Source organism: Lemur catta, chromosome 3 (genome assembly GCF_020740605.2).
Source record: "Lemur catta isolate mLemCat1 chromosome 3, mLemCat1.pri, whole genome shotgun sequence".
In the NCBI taxonomy this organism is placed as follows: domain Eukaryota; kingdom Metazoa; phylum Chordata; class Mammalia; order Primates; family Lemuridae; genus Lemur; species Lemur catta.
This window is the reverse complement of record NC_059130.1, coordinates 33348089-33373157: the sequence shown is the minus strand read 5'-3', so window position 1 is coordinate 33373157 and position 25069 is coordinate 33348089. Positions and strand designations below refer to the sequence as shown.

Sequence of the window (25069 nt, the reverse complement as noted above, 5' to 3'; positions counted from 1 at the left end):
ATGCTACCACACCTGGCTCATTTTTTCTATTTTTGGTAGAGACGGGGTCTTACTCTTGCTCAGGCTGGTCTTAAACTCCTGACCACAAGCCATCCTCCTGCCTCCCAGAGTGCTAGGATTACAGGCGTGAGCCACAATGCCTGGCCATCAGCTAATTTTTAATTTTTTTTGTAGAGGTAGGATTCTTCCTATATTGCTCAGGCTGGTCTTAAACTCTTGGCCTCAAGCAATCCTCCTGCCTCAGCCTCCCAAAGTGCTGGGATTACAGGCATGAGACACAGCACCCAGCCTCAGCAGCAGGTACTAATTGCTAAAATAGATTTGTGTCTCAAACAGTTGCTATGTTCTGACAGATCTGAATAGAACAATTCCAAAGGAGGGAAGGGAAGTCTAGAGTTTATCTGAGCATCCCTCATTGTCGCTCAGTTGGAGGTTGGGTTCTGTATGGAGAAAAGGAGATAGGTCAGGGAAAGTATATTCAAATTGCCCTCTTGCTCAGGCCAAGGTCCCAGAGTCCCTTTTTATAACATTGAGTTCTAAATTCCTGGCCCTATGTTGTTTAGTCAGACAGTACTAATAGAGAATAGGAAATTGAGAGATATCCACTAGATTCAGCAGACAAATATGCCTAATTAAAGTTGGAGAGAGCAAAGAATGGCCAATAAGTGCAGTAAGTTTTAAGCCCTAGCTTAGGAGTGGGGGATTCAGCAGTGAAGACAACAGACGAAAATCCTTGCCTAAATTCGTACTTAAATTCTGCGAGGTGGGAGGCGGACTATAAACAAGTACTGTGCATGTTATGATACCGTATGTTAGTGTTAGGAAGAAAAAGAAGGGAGATAGAAAGTGTGGATGTGTGTGTGTATTGGGATGGGTTTACAATTTTATTTAGTAAGGCCGAAGCGCTTCAGAGAAGATAACACTTGAGTGATATACTGAAGTAAGGTGAGAAAAAATAGTATGTTAAGCCCCATAATGTCTTCTCCGTTACATATGCATAGATTCTAGTTATTTGTAGGCAGTTTGTCCCAATCTGGCCTACTCACAGCTCAGGAAGAAGTAATGAAAGTTTCTCCAGGTAATGTGGTAAGTTGAAAGAAAGGAGGCCAAGCCATTAAGAAATCTGGTAGAAGATAACAGTAAGTTCCCCCTCTCCTTAGTTCTATGGTTCCAGGTGAAGGGGAAAAAAAAAAAAAACCAAACTCCAGAGCTTCCTGTCCCTTTAAAAATGGCGGTTCCTCACTGGCCGACAGTACCATTGGGTGCACGAGGCAAATCGCGCGAGCGAGGGGTGGGGCACGTGGCGGCGCGGAGAGGTTCCGCCTCCTACGGCACGTCGGGGCCAGCAAGATGGCCGCTGCTGGGGGCGACTGTGGTGGCGGCACCGACGCGGACCAGGAATTGGAGGAGCTTCTGGAAAGTAAGAGCCCGTAGTGGAAAAGGCCCGAAGGCGGCGATTGTGAGGACCCATTCAGCGGGTTAAGTGAACCTGAGATATTTGGGGCAGGGCGGGAGATGCTCTCCAATGTTAGACTGGGGCCGGAGTCTCTGACCGCGACTCTGAAAAAAATCTTTGGGTCGGTCACCCTGTCCCACCTCCCTGGCGGGAGTTGGGGAGCTCACCTTGGGTCCCTGAGCGTCCCAGACCTTGGCTCTTCCTGCTGGAGGAGGAAACAGTAACCTGTAGGACGGCGTTTCACGATCCCCCTCCAAACTCCCCTTTCTTAGGTTAGTTAAGTTCTTGGAAGTCTGACTCCCCGCCCCAATCCCCGTTAGGGCCAGCAGCATTTGGTCTTCGGTGGGCAGCGAACCGACACTAACGTTAACTCCTAACAAGCCTGCAGCCCATCCTTCTGTGCCTTGCCCTGTCTTCCTTAACACAGAAGACACTTTTTTTCTCCTCGTAGTCTTTTCTGTTTCTCTCACCAGGCCCCTTAGTTCTTTGATCGTGTCAGTAGCGCAAGAAGACTCCTTTCCTATTATTTTGAGAAACTGGGACGACGTGATTTCAGGGGAAGACAATTCACCGTCCTGAAAGACGGTGCCTTGTCCCTTACTCCTCTGTTGGTTTCCTTCCCAGAGTGGGGCCAGTGCCTTCTCCCTAGGCCTGGCAAACAGAGTGGTGGTGACAACACAGGCTTTTCAGGGCAGAGGTGATTTTTTTTGTTTGTTTCCTGCCTAGTCAGAGAGTTGGGAGCAGGCAGAAAAATGAACAGAAACGGTGAGGAGTGCCAAATGACTCTGTGAATTGGCATACGGTTATCTGCAGAGATGAGGCCAGAGGGAGCGCTAGGAGCTTGCAGGAGAAGAGCCATGTTGGAGGGTAAAAGAAGAGAGTTTAATGCTTTCCCATGGAGTGCAATACGTAGTCCTTCAGTTTGTACTAGTATCAGGACCAGTGGTAAGCTGGGTGGGGCATCTTGTGCCTTCTTGCCAAAGATTATTCCCTTTAGGACTCCAGAGTGAGTTCAGCGGGATAAAGATATTTATGCTTCTGTTGAATATTTATATGAAATTTCTAGGGAATCATTAGAGTGTGGTAAGGGAGACATCGTAAATGGCGATGTCTCTGCAGAACTTCTTTTAACCCTCTCCTTCCAGCTCTGAGATGGACACTTGTTCTACCTTAAGGGATTTTGAACCCTTTGATCACAATAAATTAGGTAATCCAAAGGGAAGTGGGAGGCTTATTTATTGGGGGTGGGGAAGAGACTCAAAAAAAGGAGGAAATTGAGGAAAGTTGGCAATTTGAAAGATTTTTTTTTCGTAATGTTTTGCCCAAAAACCACCCAGCCTTCCATCCTCATTTATCCCCAACACATACACCATGTCTCTTGTCTCTGAAGGTGCTCTTGATGATTTCGATAAAGCCAAACCCTCCCCAGCACCCCCTCCTACCACCACGGCCCCTGATGCTTCGGGGCCCCAGAAGAGATCGCCAGGAGACACTGCCAAAGTATAAATTCCACCCCTTGAGGGAGGGGGAGGGGTTGGGCATGTAGCTCTGTATAGAGGTGGGGCAGGCCCTGTGGGCCAGAGGGGAAGAGGTTGGGGGAGGGTGCCTTGGCCTCACATTGCCGAGAGCTCTTACAGACCTCAGTCCTTGTAAAATAAGGACTTGAGGTTGGTTGAGTGGAAGGATCTCAAGGGAGTCCTTGAGAAAAAGAACAGGTTTAAATAGTTGGATTGGTATGCTACCCCATACCCTCCTTCAATGGCCAGATACCTTTTTTCCTGTCCTCGTTAGGAGCGGTAGTTAGAATGTCCAGTGGAAGTGGGCAGGAGGGAGGCACTACATTTCCCAGAGCAACTGCCTGTGGCTTCTGTCAGAGGTCAGGTGTAGTACTGTGCCAAGTAAGATGTATTTTGGCCACCCCTTCCCTGCAGGATGCCCTCTTCGCCTCCCAAGAGAAGTTTTTCCAGGAACTATTCGACAGTGAGCTGGCTTCCCAAGCCACTGCAGAGTTCGAGAAGGCAATGAAGGAGCTGGCTGAGGAAGAGCCCCACCTGGTGGAACAGTTCCAAAAGCTCTCAGAGGCTGCAGGGAGAGTGGGTGAGGAGAGGACCTCAGACAAATGGATACATCTGAACAGACCTCTTAAGTCTTTGTTGCTTGAGACACCAGAATTCTTAGTAAAGTTGATAGCAATCATGATGTCATAGCCATGGGGTGGGGCAAAGTGATGGGAGGAGGGATGGGAACCCTGCTCAGTGAAAGGGGGAAGACAGGTTGGAAAGTAATAAAGATTATTCAAAACTGATCATTTTAAAGGCCACAGTATTACTGTGGATGTTATCATAGAGAATAAACTTAACACATAGTGTAGATTTATGAAATGACTGAAGATAACTATAGGATTCAGATTTGGAGTGCTAGTGATTCATATCCAAGCTGGTAACCCGTTCATTCTAGGCAAGGAAACAGTTAAAATCTTAAATGACGCTGTTTTTTTTTTTTTTATCTGTGCTAGGCAGTGATGCAACCTCCCAACAAGAATTCACTTCTTGCCTAAAGGAGACACTAAGTGGACTAGCCAAAAATGCCACTGACCTTCAGGTGAGGGGGAAGGGATTAGGGGCCACAAGGGGCCCACTCCCAGACACTTCACCAGCAGGGTCTCAAAAGACCGATGCTCTTGAGTATCATCCCAAGTCTGTCTCTACCTCACTGTTTTGTTACAGGCAAGTTTAGACAAGTTTATCTTTCCCACCTAAAACAGTGGGAAGCATCCCAATAAAGCAGTATATTTGCTTACCTCTCTCTTGTCCTGTCTAGAACTCAGGCATGTCAGAAGAGGAGCTGACCAAGGCCATGGAGGGGCTGGGCATGGATGAAGGGGATGGGGAAGGAAACATCCTCCCCATCATGCAGAGTATTATGCAGAACCTATTGTCCAAGGATGTGCTATACCCATCACTGAAGGAGATCACAGAAAAGGTTTGTTAACTTCCATTTCTGCTTTTTTTCCTCACTCTCTATTATATCAACTTATATGGGCTATTTTGTCTACTCATAGCCTGCAGAGAGAGAGAGAGTAACTTGAGTACACAAATCCCTCCGGTTTTTTCTCCTTTGTTCATTTATTGGGGGTGGGGAGAGTTGCGGGGTGGGGAAAGTTGTGTCTCTGAGAGAATAAAGCTACCACATTGAGAATGTCTAGGGTAGAAGGGGAAATCCTTCAGCTCTAGTTTTTTGTAAACTGGTTCAAGACTCTGGGGTTGTTGTCTAATCAATCCTTTCTTGCATTTATGACTTCATTCATTTCCCCAGCAAGGATTCACTGAGCATTTACTGGCTTTAGGTCATGAATAGTGTAAGAGTAGTTTAAATGATGGTCCCTGCCATCAGAGAGCTTATGTTTTAGCTGGAGAGATAAAATATAGGCATGGAAGCATTTCAGTGACACAGGGCAACATATGGTTAAGTGTAACATGAATAGTGTGGACCAAGAGTGAGCAGACCAGAGTCTGGTGAGGCAGACTCAACTCTTAAGCAAAGAATGGTTTTTACGTTTTTAAGGTTGTTTTAAAAAACAACAAAGAAAATACGCAACAGAGACCATATGTGGCCCTCAAAGCCTAAAATATTTACTGTCTGGACCTTCATCATGAGGAAAAAATATGTCAATCTTTGGCGACCGTAAGTGCTATTATGGCCAGGTGATCTAGTTGGAGGCAATGCTGCTTTTCATGGTGAACTTGCTTATTTAGCTTTTCCTTCTGTTTCCCTTTCCCATTTTAAGTATTGTTCTCAGTACCTTTCCATATTCATTATTTACTTAATTATTCTCTACCCATTCTCTCTTTCCTTAGTATCCAGAATGGTTGCAGAGTCACCGGGAATCTCTATCTCCAGAACAATTTGAAAAATATCAGGAGCAGCACAGTGTCATGGGTAAAATATGTGAGCAGTTTGAGGCAGAGACCCCCACAGACAGTGAGGCCACTCAGAAGGGTCGTTTTGAGACGGTGCTGGATCTTATGCAACAGGTAAGGCCTCTTCTTGCCATCTGCCCACTGGTGCTGCCGACTTAGATGTTCAGTACAGGAGGGATCTAGGAAGGATGCTTCACTGCCAAACCTGGGTGGAGGAGGCATCACAAGAGAGGCCACATAATGTGGTTCTCAGAAGAAATCGGAAAGATCATTAATCAGGTTTCTTTTCTGGGCTGTTTTCTGGGGTTTCCTGTATCTCATGTTCCTCTTTCCTCATTTTCCAGTTACAGGATTTGGGCCATCCTCCAAAAGAGCTGGCTGGGGAGATGGTGAGTATGTCTTCTCCTAGATTTTAATCTGAGCCCCCACAGTTTCCATAATTCTATAACCTTCAGTGAATCCACCTAAGGTGATAATTGTGGCTACTGGGGATGGATTTTCAGAAGCTCTGACCTGAAATGTGAGCAGTTATCTGAGTCCCTTCATCTCTTCTCCAGCCTCCTGGCCTCAACTTTGACCTGGATGCCCTCAATCTTTCGGGCCCACCAGGTGCCAGTGGTGAACAGTGTCTGATCATGTGAAACACAACACGTTTTCCTCTCTGAGTCCCAGCCATGGGGAACATCTGGAGTCAGCAGAACCATTGGGAACAGAGGCAGGAGTGTCGTCTGTGGGAGCGGTCTGCCCGCTGCCCTTTTGTCATCTCATTCAAGACTGTGCCACACCAGCTGAGGCTTTTCCTCTGTCTTTCTAGGAATAGGGTCTGTTTTGCAAGCCATTTCTGTGAGCCCTACTTCATTGTGGTTTCTGCTGCTGTCAAAGGCCTAGCTACCTGCCAGGTGAAGGAAGGCATCCCTTTTGTGGCATGCACCTTCTTTCCTCTCCCAAAATAATGTTATATGTGGCCACACTGATGTTCACCTTTATGCCCTGGTCTTTGTGCCTTGTGTCTACTCCCTCTCTTGGATCTAGGGAGCAGGGGCAAAGTCCTGGGACTCTTGTATTTCTAGTTCTCTTGGCAGAGCCTTTGGGAATGAGGAAACACTTAGCCTAGGCTGGGTTACAGGTCTGTCACCATGCCATCTCACCATCAGACAAACTGTTCCAAATTCTCTAAAGGGAGAAAGGGCTTTTGCATCTAATCATGGTAGAGTTGGAAGAGAAGCCCTGAGATTCTCTTCTCTCCAGGTGCTGAGCCCTTAAGTCCCTGTTCTAGCCTGAGAACTCAAGTCACTACCCTCGTTCTTCCTACGATGCTATGTGATCTGGGTAACCCAGCCCCCTGACCTTCCTTTGTCACCTGTCTGTCCTCTTACTTCCTGTTTTTTAAGTACTTGTTTATTCTAACCGTTTTGAGCCCAAGCTGTGACAATAAAGGGCCCATCCTATTTCCCCTTGTCTAGTCTATCTACCAGTCTCACTGGCTTCCCCTCTGCCTGGCAAACAGTTGTAGTGTCAGGTCTGGGAAATGAATGGCCATTCTTCCCCAGGAACATTCTGGCTTATTTGAGATATTTCATTCCCTTAGAATCCTGTCCCTTGGTTCAAGAAGGTAGCTTGGATAAGGGGGAGGGGTACAGCCTGGGTCCCTTTTCCTGCAGACCCCGTGAGGCACTAATAAATATTCTGAGTGAGGAGTGTGGCCTGTTTTTCATTCAGGTCTGTTTCTGATCTTCCTCACCTTTTTAAGCTGCAGAGTGGAAAATGTTAGGAGATTAGTTCTACATGATATTGTAGAACTGGGCTCCAACCCCACCACCCTTCCCCGCTTCATTGTGTATCTCAGTTGGCAAAGGACACTGGGTGGCCATCTTTTCCTCATTTTCTCCTGAGTATTTCAATCTGGAAAGCCCTTCAACTTGTAATTGTATTTGAACATTTCCCATTGTTATTATTAATGTTAGTAATACATTGTTAACATGTTTTTTTAAATTATTTCTCTTTGAGCTAACCTTGCCCTTCTCTGTGGCTCCCAGTGGTTCTGGGGAACCTCAGCTACTATATGTTGGAGGATACTCTGGTCAGCCCAGCTGAGTGAGTTATTTTCACTCAGAAAATCTGCCAGAGCAGATTTACATTCATCATCTGAGTCACTTTGAGCTCCTGACATGTCATTTCCCCTTGGATTAAGACTTTTCACCCCTTGAAGAACTCACACATTCTGTGGTATTGTCAAGGCAGGAAATGTTCTTGAGGCCTCAGGCTGCTTAGGAAGGTCCAGCTACTGTACCTTATCAGAGCATGGAAGAGCCTAGGTCTGAATGTGAGACTTCTGTATTCTTTGAGAGATGGAAAAGTACAGGCAGACTTGTGATGATGGTCACAGAGCCTAAAGACCAAAATTTTCTCCTTGAAGCTCCAACCAAAAACTGGACAAGGAGAGGAGGAGGGAAGAACAAAAGGGCCCTGCCCCTTGACCCTTGTGCCTCTTGTCCTGCAGTTTTGTTTTATAGATTCTCTCTTCTGCTAGCCTGGCCAGGGCTTGCTCCAGGAATCTAAATGGATCCCCTAGTCCATTTTGGCTGTGTTCCCAAGGCACTCATTTTCATTTTCATTTTGATTGAATTTGAGCTAGTTGACCTCAGGTTATTCTCTGTTCCAGAAATACTACTTGACTTATTCTAGGACTTGTAGAGGTATGAAGCTTGGTACTCTCTGGCAGTCCTTCTTAAACTGTATGTGGTAAAGGACCAGGTTTTTTGTTTTTCAAATATCCAATCCTTTATGTATCAATATGTGTTCCTATTGCCCATCACAGGTATACATTTCACACTGTATGCTATCTACCATGCAAGTTTGACAACACCCAAACTGGCCAAACCCTGTTCAACAGATTAAGTTCATTGATGATGTACTTGGGTATCACAGCAATATCAAAATGCTAAAAAGTTTCTAAACATTCTCATTTTCTAATGTATCCTGTCACTGACGGGTAAAAAAACTGTTCACAGACCAGCACAAGTCTGCAAACCACCTTTGAGTAGCACTGCTCTGGGGCCCTCCATCTCTCCATATATCCAAGCCAAACTGATACATATCTGTACTTGTTCTCTCCTATTTGAGGATTGCCTCTAGAGAACTTGTTCTTCAGCAAAAATGTGTCACCGTAAGAACATCTGTAGCATTTCTCTAGCCTTTTCTGCTGCTTAAAAATAACCATTACAAGCTTAGGTTTAAGCTGTATATGAAATATTTATGCTGCTCTCAAAATTTAAAGGAGTTGCTGCTTTGTTCCAAAAATTCTGTATGTTAGATAACAAATTTGTGATTGTATGACTGGCTTCATGAATTAAGAATTGAATTCATACAGAATTTGTTATAATAGGTACATTTTCCTGTGACTCTGGAACATCCTGTCAAGGCTCCAAGAGGCAGTTACAATATGCTGTTGAGATGGCTTTGGGGAGCTTGAGCAGAAAAATGGCCCCTGTTAAATGAAGTGGAGGTTGCAGACCATACAAAAAAGACTTGAGGAAGTAGGCATGTAGGAATGAATGTTGCATAACACTGGAAAATATATCAACTGACCATATATACCTCAAAAAGTCCTAGGGAATGTTTGTTTTTTAAATAAAGGCAATAGGAAAGGCACTGCTGAAGGGGCCCTAGCATCTTTGAGAAATTTAGAAGTGCCTATCTCTGTAGATTGAAACTGTTAGAAGATGTTAAAGAACTGGTTTCCCTGGTAGCAATGGGGATGATAGGATTCTGACATACCAAAAGCTAGATAGCAACACTTAACTGTCAGAAAAGGTAGGTGAATTTTGATAAGGGTAGGAGGGTCAAAGTGGAGATGGCTAATAGAACATGGGTGGTCCTAGAGGCAAGACAGATAGCCAAGGAGAGTATTGATTTATATACAAGAGAGACCAAGACTTGTTGAGCAGAAGGCTGAGGTCAGTAACTTCTGTGAAAAGTCACAATTCCTTGTCCACTTTCTAAGCCTTAAATAATTCTTACACTCACAAACTATCAATTGAAAGAAAGCCATTTACTCAGTTAACCACTGAGTGGAAAAACAGTTTGTTTTTCCTCCGTTGTCATAACACAGTCAACACAGAAGACTTCAGTGACCAACTGTGTGGGGTTTTCCCCCTACATAATGAGCAAGCAATCAGTTCTGCAGTGAAACCAGCTGGGTGTCCTCTAGTTTGATTTTGACACTATCTACCTGGAAACAGTGTCAGATCCTACAGGTTGAGGGCTCAGTCCCACTTCTGATGTCAGCTGTAAGCCCCAGGTTATTTTGCCTGTACTATAAATCAGGGTTCCCAGAGCCCCCTCCTTGGGTTTGATTAATTTGTTAGAGTGGCTCACAAAACTCAGGGAAACACTTACACTTACTAGTTTATTATAGAGGGTATTACAGCAGATATAGATGAAACGATGTATAGGTCAAGGGGTGTAGAGCTTCCATGCCCTCTCTGCGCATGCTACCCTCCAGGAACCTTCAGGTGTTTAGCCATCTTGGAACCTCTCTGAACTCTGTCTTTTTGGTTTTTTATGGAGGCTTTATATGTAGGCATGATTGATTAAACCATTGGCCATTAGCGATTAACTCTATCATCAGTCCATTTCCCCTCCCTGGAGGTTAGAGGGTGGAGCTGAAAGTTCCAACCCTCTAATCCAGCTGTGGTCTTTTTGCTGACCAGCTCCCATCCTGAAGCTACCTAGGGGCCGCTAGCCATCAGTCAACTTATTAGAATACAATAAGGTATCACTTTGAAGATTTTAAGGATTTGGGGGTTATATACCAAGAAAAGGGGTCAAAGACCAAATATATATTTTATAATATCACAGCTATACACTGCGGAAAGAATACCAGATTTTATAAGTTGGGAAACAGGTATACAGAGTCTGAGTTGACACTGATATCCAGGGACCCAAAGCACCACTGCAGAGCCTTCCCTCCCAATACCGGTAACTACTCTCATTACATTGGGGAAATATGCAGTTGGTCAGGTAATAAAATGAAGTGCTGGCCTAAATCTTTCTCACAGTGTGTCCAAGAAACCCACTTTATGGTCATTTGCCAGTTTCTAAATATTTAATCAGATTGAAGATGTTTAGCAGTTGGCAGAAAGCCCAAATAGAAGCTCCTAAAATTATACCCCCACCTCTGCCAAGATAGTCAATAAAAAGTAATACCGTGTTCTGGGGGAAAATGGAAGAAATTAGTTCAACCCTTAAAGATTTAAAGGTTGTTGGGGTATTGGTCTCCATTATATCCTCATTTAGTTTCACCTGTCTGGCCCTTGCAAAAACTGGATGACTTATGGTGGGTAACAGGGGACTACTGCAAACTTAAGTAGTAGTCCCAGTCGGGATGCCGTGTTGGATATAGTTTCTTCTGTTAATATAGCACAGGGATCAGCAAACTACAGCCCAGAAGCCAAATCTAGCCTGCTACTTGTTTTTGTTAATAAAGTTTTATTGACATGCAGCCAGGATCATTCATTTATGTATCATCATCTATGGATGCTTTTGTGCTATAATGGCAGAGTGTAGTAGTTGTGGCAGAGATCATATGGCCTGCAAAATCTAAAATATTTACTATTTGAAGTTCATGAACCCCTGATCTAATGAATATGTTCTCTCAATACCCATTAGGAAGGAGTATGAAAGCAGTTTGTATTCACACAGTATGGGCAACATTGTATGTTCACAGTCTTGACTTAGAGATGTTAATTTATCAACCTCTCTGTCATAGTATAGTCTAAAGGGACCTGGATATTCTGCAGAATATCACTTTTTTTGCTATATCAAGATTATGCCAATTAGGTAATAAGAATATGTTAATTAGACTTGATGACCAAGTAGTGTCAAGTACTCTGGATTCCTTGGTGAGACATACGTACTCAAGGTGGTGGGAAATAAGTCCTGCAAAGATGCAGGGGCCTGACACATTGGTGACATTTTTAGTCCAGTGGTCTGGAGCATTCTGGGACATCTATAAAGTAAAGGACAGATTATTGCAGGCCTCTTACAGTTTTGGAGCCAGCATATTCTGTACTTGGGAATGCAAGAAAGCCCTCTGCAGGAGGTTGAAGGGGCCATATGACCTGGAAAATTTTGTTACCAAAAGTTCGGTACTTGTTCCTGTAGCTGAACGAAGAACAAGGACTAGCAGTTTGAGGAAAAGGAAAGAGAAGTTTATTAATTTGCTGGCAAATGAGGAGGATGGTAGTCTCTTATCTTAAAGAACCATCTTCTTCCCTTTTAGCAGAAATACAGAGCTTTTAAAAGGGAGTTTTCAGCTTTGGGCTATTGCTATTCAAGTATAGCATCTTTGATGAAGATGATCCCCTGACCACTGTTTCATTGAGCTATCTCCTGTGGTTTAAGATACTGGAAACAAAGAATAAAGAACATTTTTCTACCCCTTTGATTACTGGCCCTGGGCAGTAATGTAGGTTTTAATTCCCAAAAAGGGTGAGGGGGTTTTAAAGAGACAACTCGTAAAACATTTTTGCTCTTTTTTAGGCCTTTGTCTCTGTTACATATTCCCCACTGTCAATTTTACCCTTGCATGTCTATGGGAGGAGGGTTGACATAGTCATCAAAGCTACTTCCTGCTTAATTGGGGCAATGTTTAGATGGACGGTTTGTACTTACTTATGCCATTGCAAAACTTTGGCAGTAGATTTACAAAAAAGAAAGAATGTAACCGGTTACCAGGTGAACAAGGGCATAAGCAAAAACAACCATGAGGATTGACAAGGCAAAATGGAAGATACCTGATAAAAGTTATTTTTCTCCACTTGGTATCTAAGATACCAGTAGGACTGTGGGTCCTTGCTATCTCACCTTGTACATAGTGTCTGATACAGGGCTGGGCAAGAAGGAAACATGGGATCTCTGAGTATGGACAGAGCTATTTGTTGCACCCTGTAGGTGATCTGAGGGACCAGCTTTTACAAATTCAGAAATCGTGACACTGTATACAGGAATAGTTGGACTGAATAAGGTTTAGGATGGCAAACAAAAGTGAACAGATACTTTTATATCACCCAAAGTCTGGCACATCCATTGGGGCCTTGGGTCTTCTTCCTCCATGTGTCACCTGTTTACTCTGGTGTGATGGACCCAAGGTTTTAATTCTCACAATTTCAAGGGGTGAGTTGTTAGAGGCACTTTGTAGGATCCCTTCCACTTCTCTGCTTCCAGCTGGAGTGGGAACCTGAAAAAAGCAAACTCATAGATAGTGTATAGTATTTGATATATTGCTTTACTTTGTTTTCTTCACTTATGGTTATATTACCACACTAACCTCGGGGTGCTAGAAAGGGTCTCCTATAAACTATTTCATAGGGGCTTATGTTAAGTCTGCTTCTAGGGGCTACCCTTATTTGGAGGAGGGCAAGTAGCAACACCCTATCCCACTTTAGATGGGTTTCCTGCATCAGTTTTTCCCAGGATGTATGCAATTTCCCTTTTAGATGTAGGGCTTTGCTTACTTGCTGAGTTACCTCCAATATAAAGGAGGGTCCATTATCACTCTGTATGGAGGAAGGGAGCCCAGACCTCAGAATGAGTTCCTTCAGAAGGATTCTGGTAATGTCAGACACTTTCTCTATTCAGGTAGGATAAGCCTCTACCCAACCTGAAAAGGTATCTACTAATACAAAGAAGCATTTGAAGTTTAAATCACTTTGCCAATCACTGAAAGGGTGGGTCCCCACATGTTGGGTTCCCCATGGAGCAGGTCAATTTTCTGTCTTTGGCTTGTTTTGAGTATATTAAGGGCACCCCTGAGTTATCTGTCAAACGTGCTCCTCTTAAATGAGGTCCCACCACATCCAGTGAGGCATCATGCCCATAATGTGTGCATTCATGTAGGTGCCTCATGAGCCTCGGGTAGAAGAATGAGTCAATGAGAATTCTGTCTCCACTTAGCTTTGTCATCCCGTGTAAGAGCCACAGTCTTTAGTCTTAAAGGAGGTTTATAATGATCTAAATCTAGCCAGGGTATGAAGGCCCTGAGGAACAGATCACCTTTAGCATCCTCCTTTTTTTTTTTTTTTTTTTTTTTTTTTTTTTTTTTGGTGACCAGGACATTGCATGGGCTCATCCGTGACCTATATCAGGGCCATTATTTCAGTGGCATACTTAATATCCTTATTCCCTACTGTCGGGGGCCCTCATTCCTTCCAAATGCACCATGAGCATGCATGACTATAAAAGCATATTTAGAGTCTGTATAAATGTTTACTTTTTTTCCTCTGGATAACTGAAGAACTCTGGTTAAAGCAATCAGCTCAGCTTTCTGAGCTGCAGCACCAGGCAGCAGTGCCATTGCATCCAATACCTGTCGTTCCACGATCACCGCATATCCATCCCTTCATTGTCCATAATGCTGTTCTCATTGGTGAAAAAGATCCCAATCTGGCTCTGGCATCGGCTGATCTGATAGATCCATCCTGCTAGAATAGACAGCTTCCAGAACCTCTAAACAGTTATGCTGCAAAGGCTCATTCTCTTCAGCTGCCAACAGGGTGGCAGGTTTGAGAGTAAACACAGTGTTTAATAACAACTCACAAGTAGCTGCTACTGCCCGGAGGCAAGGAGGCCATCCTCTCCCAGTATTGTCCGTAGTTGCTTTGACAAGTATGCCACTGGCCATGGGATGTCTCCCAGTAGCTGTACTAAGACTCCATGGCTCATTCCTTGTTTTTCATGAACATACAAATTTAAATTCTTTCTGCAAGTCAGGCAACCCCAAAGTGCAGGTGGTCATAAGACTGCTTTAGTTTTTCAAAGGTATTTTTACAGTCTGTGGTCCAGATCAGGCTTCACATCTAGTCCTTTAAGGGCCTCGTACAAGGGCTTTGCTATTAGTCCAAAGTTTGGAATCCAGATGCGACAGAACCCTGTCATTCCTAGGAAGCCATGCAGTTGCCATGGGTTCCCTTGCTAATTTGGAGTCCCAAATAAGTAACCTGCTGTTTGCAAATCTGTCCAATTTGCAGGTTCTGCAAGTCTCTTGCTAAGATCTCACTAAATAGGATAGGAGAATTTTTTTTAATCCCCTGAGGCAACACAGTCCAGCAGTGCTGTGAGGTCATCGTAGTCTCAGGATCCTGTCATTCAGATGTGACAGAGTACCATTCATAGTCACTTGTACAATGTCATTAATGGCACACAGATCCTGCACAAATCTGTACTCATTGGTATGGAAAATTTAAATTTTTTCTACACGTCCTGGGGTCCCATTGGCCCATATGGCCTTACCTTTTGGGTAAACCTCAAGAAGAATACAACTTGCTTCTTGCAACTGCTATAGTTGCAGTCAAAGATGTGCAAGTCTGCTGAGGCTCAAACTTCAAAACGAACTGCTTTGCAGTGGCAGCCTCCTGTGTGCTTTACCAGGCCCTGCTATTCAAAGCCAATAGGAGCTTGGCAGCGCCCTGGAAGTGAGCTTCTCCTGTTTCTGGAATAGCTCCTGACACTCTTGCTGCTTGCCCAGGTACAGTCTGGCCACTGAAGATGGGGTTACCAGAGTCGGCGGTGGAGCAGTGCCAGCTCTGGCAGCGGCTCCCTGGGGCCCACCTCCTGGCCCTGCAGCAACGAGTTGCTGAGCCACCACTGCCTAGCCTCTGCCCCCTGCCTGGCTCTCAGAGCACCATGCAAGGCTGGTGTCAGGGGGCTGGAGTGGTGGTACTCCTGTGTCAATGAAAAAGTTCACTTGTTGAGCCCCCACTGTCAGTCAAACCTGGGGCTCCCATGGGGATATTTGGATAGGAGCCACTAGTGAGGCATGGAGGCCCAGGCCCCCTTCTTCATCATCTAAGTCCTAGACTTGAAAAACCATTTGGTTTCCTGGGGTGTTTCTTGTTACCTGGTGCCTTCTGCAATTTTGGGTGGTTCTTTCCAATGTTCTTTACAAACATTCTCTTTACAAACATTCTCCTTACAAAAGCATCAACCTGGGGTGACCTTTTCCACCCTTTTCCTTTTGGCTGTCTCTACCCTTGGCACAGTTAAGAGAACACACATAAGTTTCAGTTTCTCTTCTTCGCTAGTGTTATATACTTTAAACATGGTATCAACAAGCTGTGAGGGATTTGTGCCAATTGGCCCTTCCACACACTGCAGCTTTCTCCTTATACGTGAAGCATTCTGTCCTCTAAAATTCGTATTAACTATGCACAAATTTTTCAGGGGGCCTCAATCTGCATCTGTATATATCCAATACACCTGATAGATGCATTCCAAAAATTCAGAGGGATCTTCATTAACTTTTGGTTGTAATTTTTGGACCTTGTTTTAACTCTTCTGTCTAGGCACTCCTCTCTGGAGGCCTACCAGAATATACTTTTGGTAATGATTTATTCTCACACTGTCTGCACCCACATTAGGATCCCAATTTGTGTAAGTCCAATAATACCCTGCTGGCTGTCCTTGTGCATTCAGGCCCCCATCTGATATTTCCACAGTAGAAATTTCCCTGCCCCGGCTATGGGTGCCCTGTGGCCAAATTGAGTTCCCTGCTGGGTCTTGGAAGGAGAGATCATTCCCACTCCTGAGTCATAATCCAGTGAATGTGGGACTGAAAAATTAGTTCCATTCGCACCCTTGCTGGCCCTTCTCACAGTGCCAAGATGGCGGTGGTGGCAGTTGGCGGCGGCAGTTGCCCCAGGCCTGCCTCTGCACTGGGCTGCTTCCTAGGCTGGCTGCGGGGCCAGGCAGGGGAAAGCTGCTCCCATTAGTGCACTCTGTGACCACTGCATCAGGGGCCACAGTGGACAGGGCAGTGGGGCCTGGGCAGAATGAGCTCAAGCGTGGCCGAGTCCACATCACCTTCCCTGGTGGATGGGGAACTGGCAGCACAGGAGCGGGTTCATGAGATCCAACCTGGTTAATTCCTCCCCAATTTTATTCCAGGGTCTGACTGTCCTTACCATTAACTTTGTCCCAGGCTTTTCAGCCTTGTTATAAAGCAATTGCATGAAAGATTGTACATAAAGGATCTCGTCCCATTTACGTGACCTTTGATGAAATAATTCCAGTTGTAAGATAGTATAATAATTTAAGGTTTCATTCAATGGCCACTTCTCACACTCCAGCATGTACATTGGCCACGCAGTATTATAGTAACACCATTCTCTTTCAGACATAGACTTATACCTATAAGTTGGCCATTTACGCAAGATTCTCCCCAAGGGACTTTCTGATAGAATAGAAATGGAGCCTCCCATGTTGAAACAAAAACTCACAAATGAGTTGTGAGCTGACAAGTAGACAATATAGGGAATTCCCAATGCAAATCATCTGAATGCTAAGGCCTACCAACAAATGGGAACCATACAAATGAGAACCTAATTCTTCAATTCAAAAGGGAATGAATTCCCCAGGTTCCCTACCAATGGGAACTGTACAAACAAGAATCAAATTCTCCAAATCCAAAAGGGGACAAATTCCCCAGTCTCCCTAGTTCCACTCAACTGTGACTTCTACCCCCAAATGACACCACAAACAAATGCCCTGCCACAGTGTTGGAATAAGTTTCAAAAACCCCCAAATGGGTGGAATCAAGGGTCCTAGTGTACACACCAGGGAACTTACCAAAATGGCTGAGGCATTGCAACTTCAATTCGTTTCCTTTTTCTCAATGAGGTTTAGGTTGGGAGGAGCTGTGTCTAATTCAGGGAAGGAGAGATGAGAGTCCCCTGGAGCTAAACAGGCTTCAGCAGCTGCTGGGGCAATCCCTTATTCTCTCATCCTGAAAAGACAGTGCTCCTACTGGAAGACTGACCCGGGGCTGCTCCCTGCCTCTTCTAGCCACAGCAGCAGTTGCAGGTTCTATTCTGCCAGGGTGCCAGTGGGCCCACCAGGGTTGCTGAGTTCTGTTACCTGGTATTTGTCCCCACAGCTGAATGAAGACGACAAGTGGTTTGAGGAAAAGGAAAGGGAAGTTTGTTAATTTGCTGGCAAATGAGGAGGATGGTAGACTCTCATCTTAAAGAACCATCGTCCTCCCTCTCAGCAGAAGTACAGAGCTTTTAAAGGAGGGGGGATTCAGCTTTGGGCTAACGCTATTCAATTACAGCATCTCTGGTGAAGATGATCTTGTGACCTCTGTCTTGTTGAGCCATCTCCTGTGGTTTAATCACTGGAAATGAAGAACAAAGAACATTTTCTGCAGCTTTGACTACTGACATCAGGCAGGAATGCAGTTTTTATTCCCAAAAAAGGTGAGGGGGTTTTAAAGAGACAGCTCATAAAACATATTTGCTCTTTTTCAGGACTTTGCCTTTTACAGTTTCATGGTACTAGAGATATTTGTGGTAGGAAAAGATGTTGTATGGATTCTCTGGCAATCCACAGTAGGAGAGCTCCAGCCCAGACCTTCAGGCTTCTGTAGTAAAATGATGCCATCTTCAGGAGAAAACGTTTTACCATTTGAAAAGTATTTCCTGGCATGCTATTATGCCCTGAAAGAGACTTGGTACCTGACCATGAGATACGAGGAGACTGTATGACTGTATATCAATTGCCCATGTAACCAGCTGGTTATCATCAGACCTGCCGAGTCATAAAGTTGGGTGTATAGAGCAGCAATCCATCTTACAATTGAAATGGTACATTTGGGAAGAGGCCTGGGCAAACTTGGTGGTATAAGTAAGTTAAATTGAACAGGAGACCTCAGCACCCTCCATGTCACCTACCTCTGCTGCACCAGTACCTTTCTCAGCTCACACCTATGGCTGCATGAGAATTCCTTCAGCCATCTGACAGAGGAGGAAAAATATTCAGATCTGATTCATGGATTGGCTTGATATGTTGGAGCAAGCCAGATGTGAATTAGAGCCTCTCAATATCCCCATTCAGGAGTGACCTGAAAGACAATGATGAGGGAAAATGCTCTTAATGTGTAGAGCTTCAGGTAATACACTGGGGAATGGTACTGAACTGGGGGCTCAGCATTGGTCTTTGTTGCTGACAGGTTGAACACTTAGCAATAGCAGCAGCTAAATCAGCTTTGGGTGAAAGGAGTCTATGCTAATAGGCCAATGAATAGCCTCCATCTCTGCCACCATGGCAATTCTATTCAAGAGCACACTGTGCAAGCACTAGGATAGGTGAGGTAGTCCTGATCGAATCATCCTGTCCATTTGGTTATTTAGTGCTCTGATGGTGAATACTTTAACAGGTTCCATCGTCTGCTTTGGAATAAAAAGTGGACTGAGATAAGGATATACATGTATGCATGGTCAGTGGGTTGGTTGGTCAGGAGCCCAGAGGAGCAATATAGGAAAATGTGTGAGAACAAGGATTAGTGAAGAACATTTGGATGGGTCTATGAGAGTGGAACCTGTTAAAGTATTCACCATCAGAGCACTAAATAACCAAATGGACAGGATGATTCGATCAGGATTACCTCACCTATCCTAGTGCTTGCACAGTGTGCTCTTGAATAGAATTGCCATGGTGGCAGAGATGGAGGCTATTCATTGGCCTATTAGCATAGACTCCTTTCACCCAAAGCTGATTTAGCTGCTGCTATTGCTAAGTGTTCAGCCTGTCAGCAACAAAGACCAATGCTGAGCCCCCAGTTCAGTACCATTCCTCAAGGAGAACAGCCAGATAACTGGTGGTGAGTAGATTACACTGAACTTTTTCTGTTTTGGAAAACGCAAAAATTAATTCTGACCAGGATTGATACATATTTTGCTTTCCATATTCTGCGTATGGTGCCTCAGCCAGTATGGGATCCTACATAATAATGCCTTGGAACAAGAGACCCACTTAATGGCAAAGCAGGTGTGGCAGTGGGCATGTGACTTTGATCATAGGGGCAATGGGATCCACTGATCTGACCAAATACCTTTCCATTCAGAAGGTGCTGGCCTCGTAGAGCAGTAGGATGGCCTTTTGAAGGTGTAGTTGTGGTGCCAGCAAGGATGGGGCACTATCCTTCACAATGCAATATGAACCTACTTGACCATAATAGGGTGCTTTACCATCAGTAGGCTCTGGAACCAAGAGATGGCAGTAGGGGTTACCCTGCTCAACACACTCCCAGTAATCTATTTGAGGAATTTGTGCTTCCCCTCTGCAACTTTAAGCTTTGTAGGTCTGGAGGTCCTGGTTCCCAGAAGAGCTATGCTTCCACCAGGCACAGCATAAGAATCTCAGTAAACTTAAAGATATGGTTGCCATCTTGTCAGTTTGGGCATCTAATGCCAGCACTTACAGGCAAAGAAAAGAACTTACCATACTGTCTGGAATAATTGATCATTATGAGGAGATAGAACTGCTGCTACATAAGAGGAGGTGTGAGTCCAGGGGGAGATGAAACCAGAATGGGTGGTAGAGAGAGAGAAAATGAGTATGACTGATAGCTTCAGGACCAACTGCAGCAAAACCCCTCTCACATGTCTCTATAAATTGTGACTAACCAGAATGCTGGAACAACTACCATAAATAGAGTGAACTTAATGTACAAAGCAAATGGATCAGAGCAGTGCTAGAGGTGGACTGTAATGGGCATTGTTGATACCCTGTCCAGATCCCTTTAACCAGGAAATGAGTGTAGGCTGCTAATAGCTCACTGCATCTTTCTCCTGAGAATTACCTTTTGTAAACAGAAGCCGCTTCTAGACCTTCTTAGGAGGTATGCCCTCCCAGGGACAGCACTACAACCAGTGGTGTGGTGTCAATTTCTACAAAGAAGTCAGCTGCAATTCTGATAGAAACTATTATCAGTGCTGATATGCAATCAGTAATTGTGTTATCAGCAAGTGATCCTAGGGTACGAAATTCTTCCTCCCTTCCCTCAAGGTGGGACAAATATGGTGCCATTTATGTCCCAGACTCCCAGTGGAGGCTAAACTTATCATGAACTTATATCTCTGCCTCTTTCCCCTGTCCTATCTTGCCTCCCTCACTTCATTGCAGGTTTTGAGAGCAACCCCTCAATAAATCACTTGCACAGAATCCCTTTCTCAGGCTCTGTTTTTAGGGAATCCAGCCTAAGACAGGTGAATAAGGGGTGCTCAGTGATAACAAAAATAGGAGAAGTTGGGTTTGACAGAAGGTAGAACAAAGGTGAGTTTAGTTTTGGAATGTTAAAAGTGTCAGGGCTGGATGCTGTGGCTCACACCAGTAATTCCAGAGGCTGAAAGAGGAGGATCACTTGAGGCCAGGAGTTTAAGACCAGCTTGGGCAACATAGTGAGACACCATCTCTACAGAAAATCTAAAAATTAGCCTGGCATGGTGGCATTCGCCTGTAGTCCCAGCCACTTGGTAGACTAAGGCAAGAAAATCACGTGAGCCCAGGAGTTGGAGGCTATAGTGAGTTGCAATTGCACCACTGCACTCCAGCCTGGGCAACAGAGTGAGACACTGTCTCAAAAAAAAAAAAAGGCTGGGTACAATGTCTCACGCCTGTAATCCTAGCACTTTGGGAGGCTGAGGCAGGAGGATTGCATGAGGACAGGAGTTTGAGACCAGCCTGAGCAACATAGCAAGACCCTGTCTCTACCAACAGAAAAGAAAAATCAGCTGGATGTGTTGGCAGGCACCTGTAGTCCCAGCTACTTGGGAGGCTGAAGTGGGAGGATTGCTTGAGCCCAGGAGTTTGAGGTTGCAGCAAACTAAGATGATGCCACTGCACTCTAGCCTAGGTTGCAAAGCAAGACCCTGTCTCAAAGGGAAAAAAGGTGTCATTGGCCAGAATAGAAGGGAACTTCCTCAACTTGATAAAAATACATCTATGAAAAACCTATAGCTAACATCATACTTAATGGTGAAATACTGGATACTTTTTTCCTAATGTCAGGAACAAGACAAAGATATCCACTGTTGGCACATCTAGTCAACATTGTATTGCAGGTTCTTGCCAGGGCAATTAGGCAAGAAAACGAGATAAAAGGTATCCAGATTGGAAAGGAAGAAGTAAAAGTATATTCACAGATGGCATTGTTTTGTACATAGAAAATCTTAAGGAATCCACTAAGAAACTATTAGAACTAATAAATGAGTTCAGAAAGGTTGCAGAATACAAAATCAATATACAAAAATTAATTCCATTTCTGTGCATTTACAATGAATAATACAAAAATGAAATCAAGAAAATGACTGCATTCACCACGGCATCAAAAAGGGGAAAAAAGGGTAAATTTAACAAAAAGAAGAGAAAAGCTTACATTGTGAAAACTACAAAGCATTATTGAAAGAAATTAAAAAGGATCTAAATAAATGGAAAAATATCCATGTTCACAAATCAGAACACTTAACATTGTTAAGATGACAACACTCCCCAGTCTCCAGATTCAATGCAATCTCTATCAGAATCCAAGAGGACTTCTTTGTAGAAATTGATAAGCCAATTCTAGACTTTATATGGAATTGCAATCCCAATGAAGAATAAAGTAGGAGGATTCATTTCTCAATTTCAAAACTTATTACAAGATGGCTTATGGTGGTTCATGCCTATAATCCCAGCATTTTGAGAAGCCCAGATGGAAAGATCACTTAAGGCCAGGAGTTCAGGACCAGCCTGGGCAACACAGTGAGACCCCGTCTCTACAAAAAATAAAATTAGTGAGTTCCAGTGACGGATGCCTGTAGTCCCAGCTGCTCAGGAGTCAGGAGAATCCCTTGAGCCCAGGAGTCCAGGTTACAGTGAGGTCTGATCATACCACTGCACTCCCACCTGAATGACAGAGTGAGACCCCAGTCTCAAAAAAAAAAAAAAACCAAAATAAACAAAAAACTTACTACAAAGCAATGACAAAGACAGTATGGTACCGGCATAAGAACTGACATAAAAATCAATGAAATAGAATTAAGGGTCCAGAAATAAATCCATATATCTTATCGTCAACTGATTTTTGACAAGGGTACCAAGACCATCCCACGTGGAAAGCATAGTTTTTCAGCAAATGGTTCTGGGAAAACTGGATAGTCACATGCAAAAGAATGAAGTTCTATCCTTGCCTCACACCATTTACAAAAATTAAAATGAATCCATGACCTAAGAGAACTAAAGCTCTTAGAATAAAACACAGAGACAAAACCTTTACAACTGTGTTTTGCAAAGGATTAGATACAACACCAAAAGCATGAGCAACAACAACAAAAATAGATTGGATATCATAAAAATTAAAAAAGTTTTGTGCTTCAAAGGACATCATCATGAAAGTGAAAAGACAACTCACAGAAAGAGAGAACAGATTTGCAAATCACACACCTGATAAGAGACTTGTATCTAGAATATATACTCTATAATAGAAGACAAGACGCTGGGTGCGATACCATGCAACTATACTCCCAGCTACTTGGGAGCCTGAAGCAGGAGTATTGCTTTAGGCCAAGAGTTCAAGGCTGCAGTGCACTATGATCACGCCCATGGATAGCCACTGCACTCCAGCCTAGGCAATATAGTGAGACACCTGTCTCTTAAAAAAGAAAAAAAGAAAGACAACACTATTTAAAAATTGGCAAAGATGTAGATGTTCTCCAGAGAAGACATAAAAGTGACCAATAGGCCGGGCGCAGTGGCTCACGCCTGTAATCCTAGCCCTCTGGGAGGCCGAGGCGGGTGGATCACTCCAGGTCAGGAGTTCGAGACCAGCCTGAGCGAGGCCCCGTCTCTACTAAAAAATGGAAATAAATTATCTGGACAACTAAAAGTATATATAGAAAAAATTAGCCGGGCATGGTGGTGCATGCCTGTAGTCCCAGCTACTCGGGAAGCTGAGGCAGGATCGCTTAAGCCCAGGAGTTTGAGGTTGCTGTGAGCTAGGCTGACGCCACGGCACTCACTCTAGCCCGGGCAACAAAGTGAGACTCTGTCTCAAAAAAAAAAAAAAAAAAGTGACCAATAAACACATGAAAACATGCTCGCATCCTTAGTCATCAGAGAATTGCAAATCAAAACCACAATGAGATACCACTTCACACCCACTAGAATGGCTAGAATCAAAAAGTGAGACAAGTATTGGCAAGGATGGGGAGAAGCCAGAACACACATGCACTGCTGCTGTGAGTGTAAAATGGCACTCAGAACTTTAAACAGAGTTAATCATATGACCCAGCAATTCTCTTCTTAGGTATATACCCCTAAAAAATGAAAATGTGTACACACGGAAACTTGTAAATGAATGTTTATGGCAGGATTATTCATAATAACCAAAAGGTGGAAACAACCCAAATATTCCTCAGCATATGAATGCACAAACAAAATGTGGTTCATCCACACAATGGAATATTATTTGGCCATAAGAAAAAATGAAGTACTGATACATGCTACAATGAACCTTGAAAATATTGTGCTATGTGATTCCATTCATATGAAAGTCCAGGCTGGGCGCGGTGGCTCACGCCTGTAATCCTAGCACTCTGGGAGGCCCAGGCAGGAGGGTCGTTTGGGGTCAGGAGTTCGAGACCAGCCTGAGCATGAGTGAGACCTCATCTGTACTAAAAATAGAAAAAATTAGCCAGGCATGGTGGCATGCGCCTCATGAGCCTGTAGTCTCAGCTACTCTGGAGGCTAAGCCAGGCAGGAGGATCGCTTGAGCCCAGGGTTTGAGGTTGCTGTGAGGTAGGCTGATGCCACAGCACTCCATCCCGGGCAAGAGAGTAAGACTTTGTCTCAAAAAAAAAAAAAATCCAAATATGGGAATCTATAGACACAGAAAGTAGATTAATGGTTTCTTAGGACTAGGTGGGGGCATGGGAAGATAGGGATGGGGTGATAGCTAAAAGGTATTAGGGTTTCTTTTTGAGGTGATGAATATGTTCTAAAATTGTGATGGTTGCACATATTTGAATATACTAAAAGCCACTGAATTGTGTATTTTAAATGGATGACCTGTATGTGAATTATATACCTTAATAAAGCTGTTTATAAAACAAATGTCATTGGCCACCAGGTATGTGAGTCTAAAGCTTGAAAGAGAAGCTAATAACTGGTCAGAGAAAAAGAAATGGGACCATGGAATATAGTGTCACAGCAACCAGTGGGATTGAGTATCACAAGATAGAGACATAATGGGCAATAATCATCACACCTCAAATTTGATAGGAAAGCCCAAATAAAAAAGAAAATTTAGTGATAATGACGATTTGGTGGTAATAGCCATGGTGTCCACAAAATAATGAGTACAGATACCAGATTGTAGACAAGGAGACTTTCATCCCCATAGCGCCACTGAAATTGCTCTTGTCAAGGTCTTAACCTTCACATTTCCAAGTCCTGTGGCTAGTTTTTAGTCATCTTAATCTCAGTCTCTTGAGCAGGAGTGATGCAGTTTATAGTGATTCCTTCAAACTTTTTTTGGTTTGTTTTATAAGACCCCTCACTCTCTTGAGTTTTCTTATTCTTCATATTCCCAGGGTACTCGTTTTTAACAGATTTTGCTGTGTGCTTGGTTTGGCAGCACATCTAATAAATTTTGCTGGATATTCCTCCTCTCTGAATTCCATTAGTTGGAATCCCTCAGGATTAGAGGTCTCAGTCTTTAGACTGCTTCTTTTCCACATTAAGTGAGCTCTCTCCACTCCTTGGCTATCTATACCATTTATAACCTAATGAATCCTTCATTTATACATCCAATTGTCCCTTCTCCTATAAGCTTCAGATTCATATTTCCAATTGTTTATTCAGTAGCTCTATTTGGAAA

General features: G+C 43.8%; 1 protein-coding gene across 3 annotated transcripts; it reads left to right on the top strand.

The window, feature by feature from the left end:
- The first annotated feature begins 1313 nt into the window (after nt 1-1313).
- Nucleotides 1314-7073, top strand: PEX19 (peroxisomal biogenesis factor 19). Of its 3 annotated transcripts, XM_045547089.1 has the most exons (9): nt 1342-1420; nt 2602-2663; nt 2847-2956; nt 3388-3553; nt 3972-4057; nt 4277-4438; nt 5314-5490; nt 5721-5765; nt 5934-7073. In XM_045547089.1, exons 2-9 carry the CDS (start codon nt 2609-2611, stop codon nt 6015-6017), a joined length of 885 nt encoding a protein of 294 aa, XP_045403045.1. In that variant the 5' UTR covers nt 1342-1420; nt 2602-2608; the 3' UTR covers nt 6018-7073. The 3 variants fall into 3 exon arrangements, with proteins under 3 accessions (XP_045403044.1, XP_045403047.1, XP_045403045.1); XM_045547088.1 differs by lacking the exon at nt 2602-2663 and having other exon boundaries at nt 1314-1420; XM_045547091.1 differs by lacking the exons at nt 2602-2663; nt 2847-2956 and having other exon boundaries at nt 1327-1420.
- Nucleotides 7074-25069: the final 17996 nt, after the last annotated feature.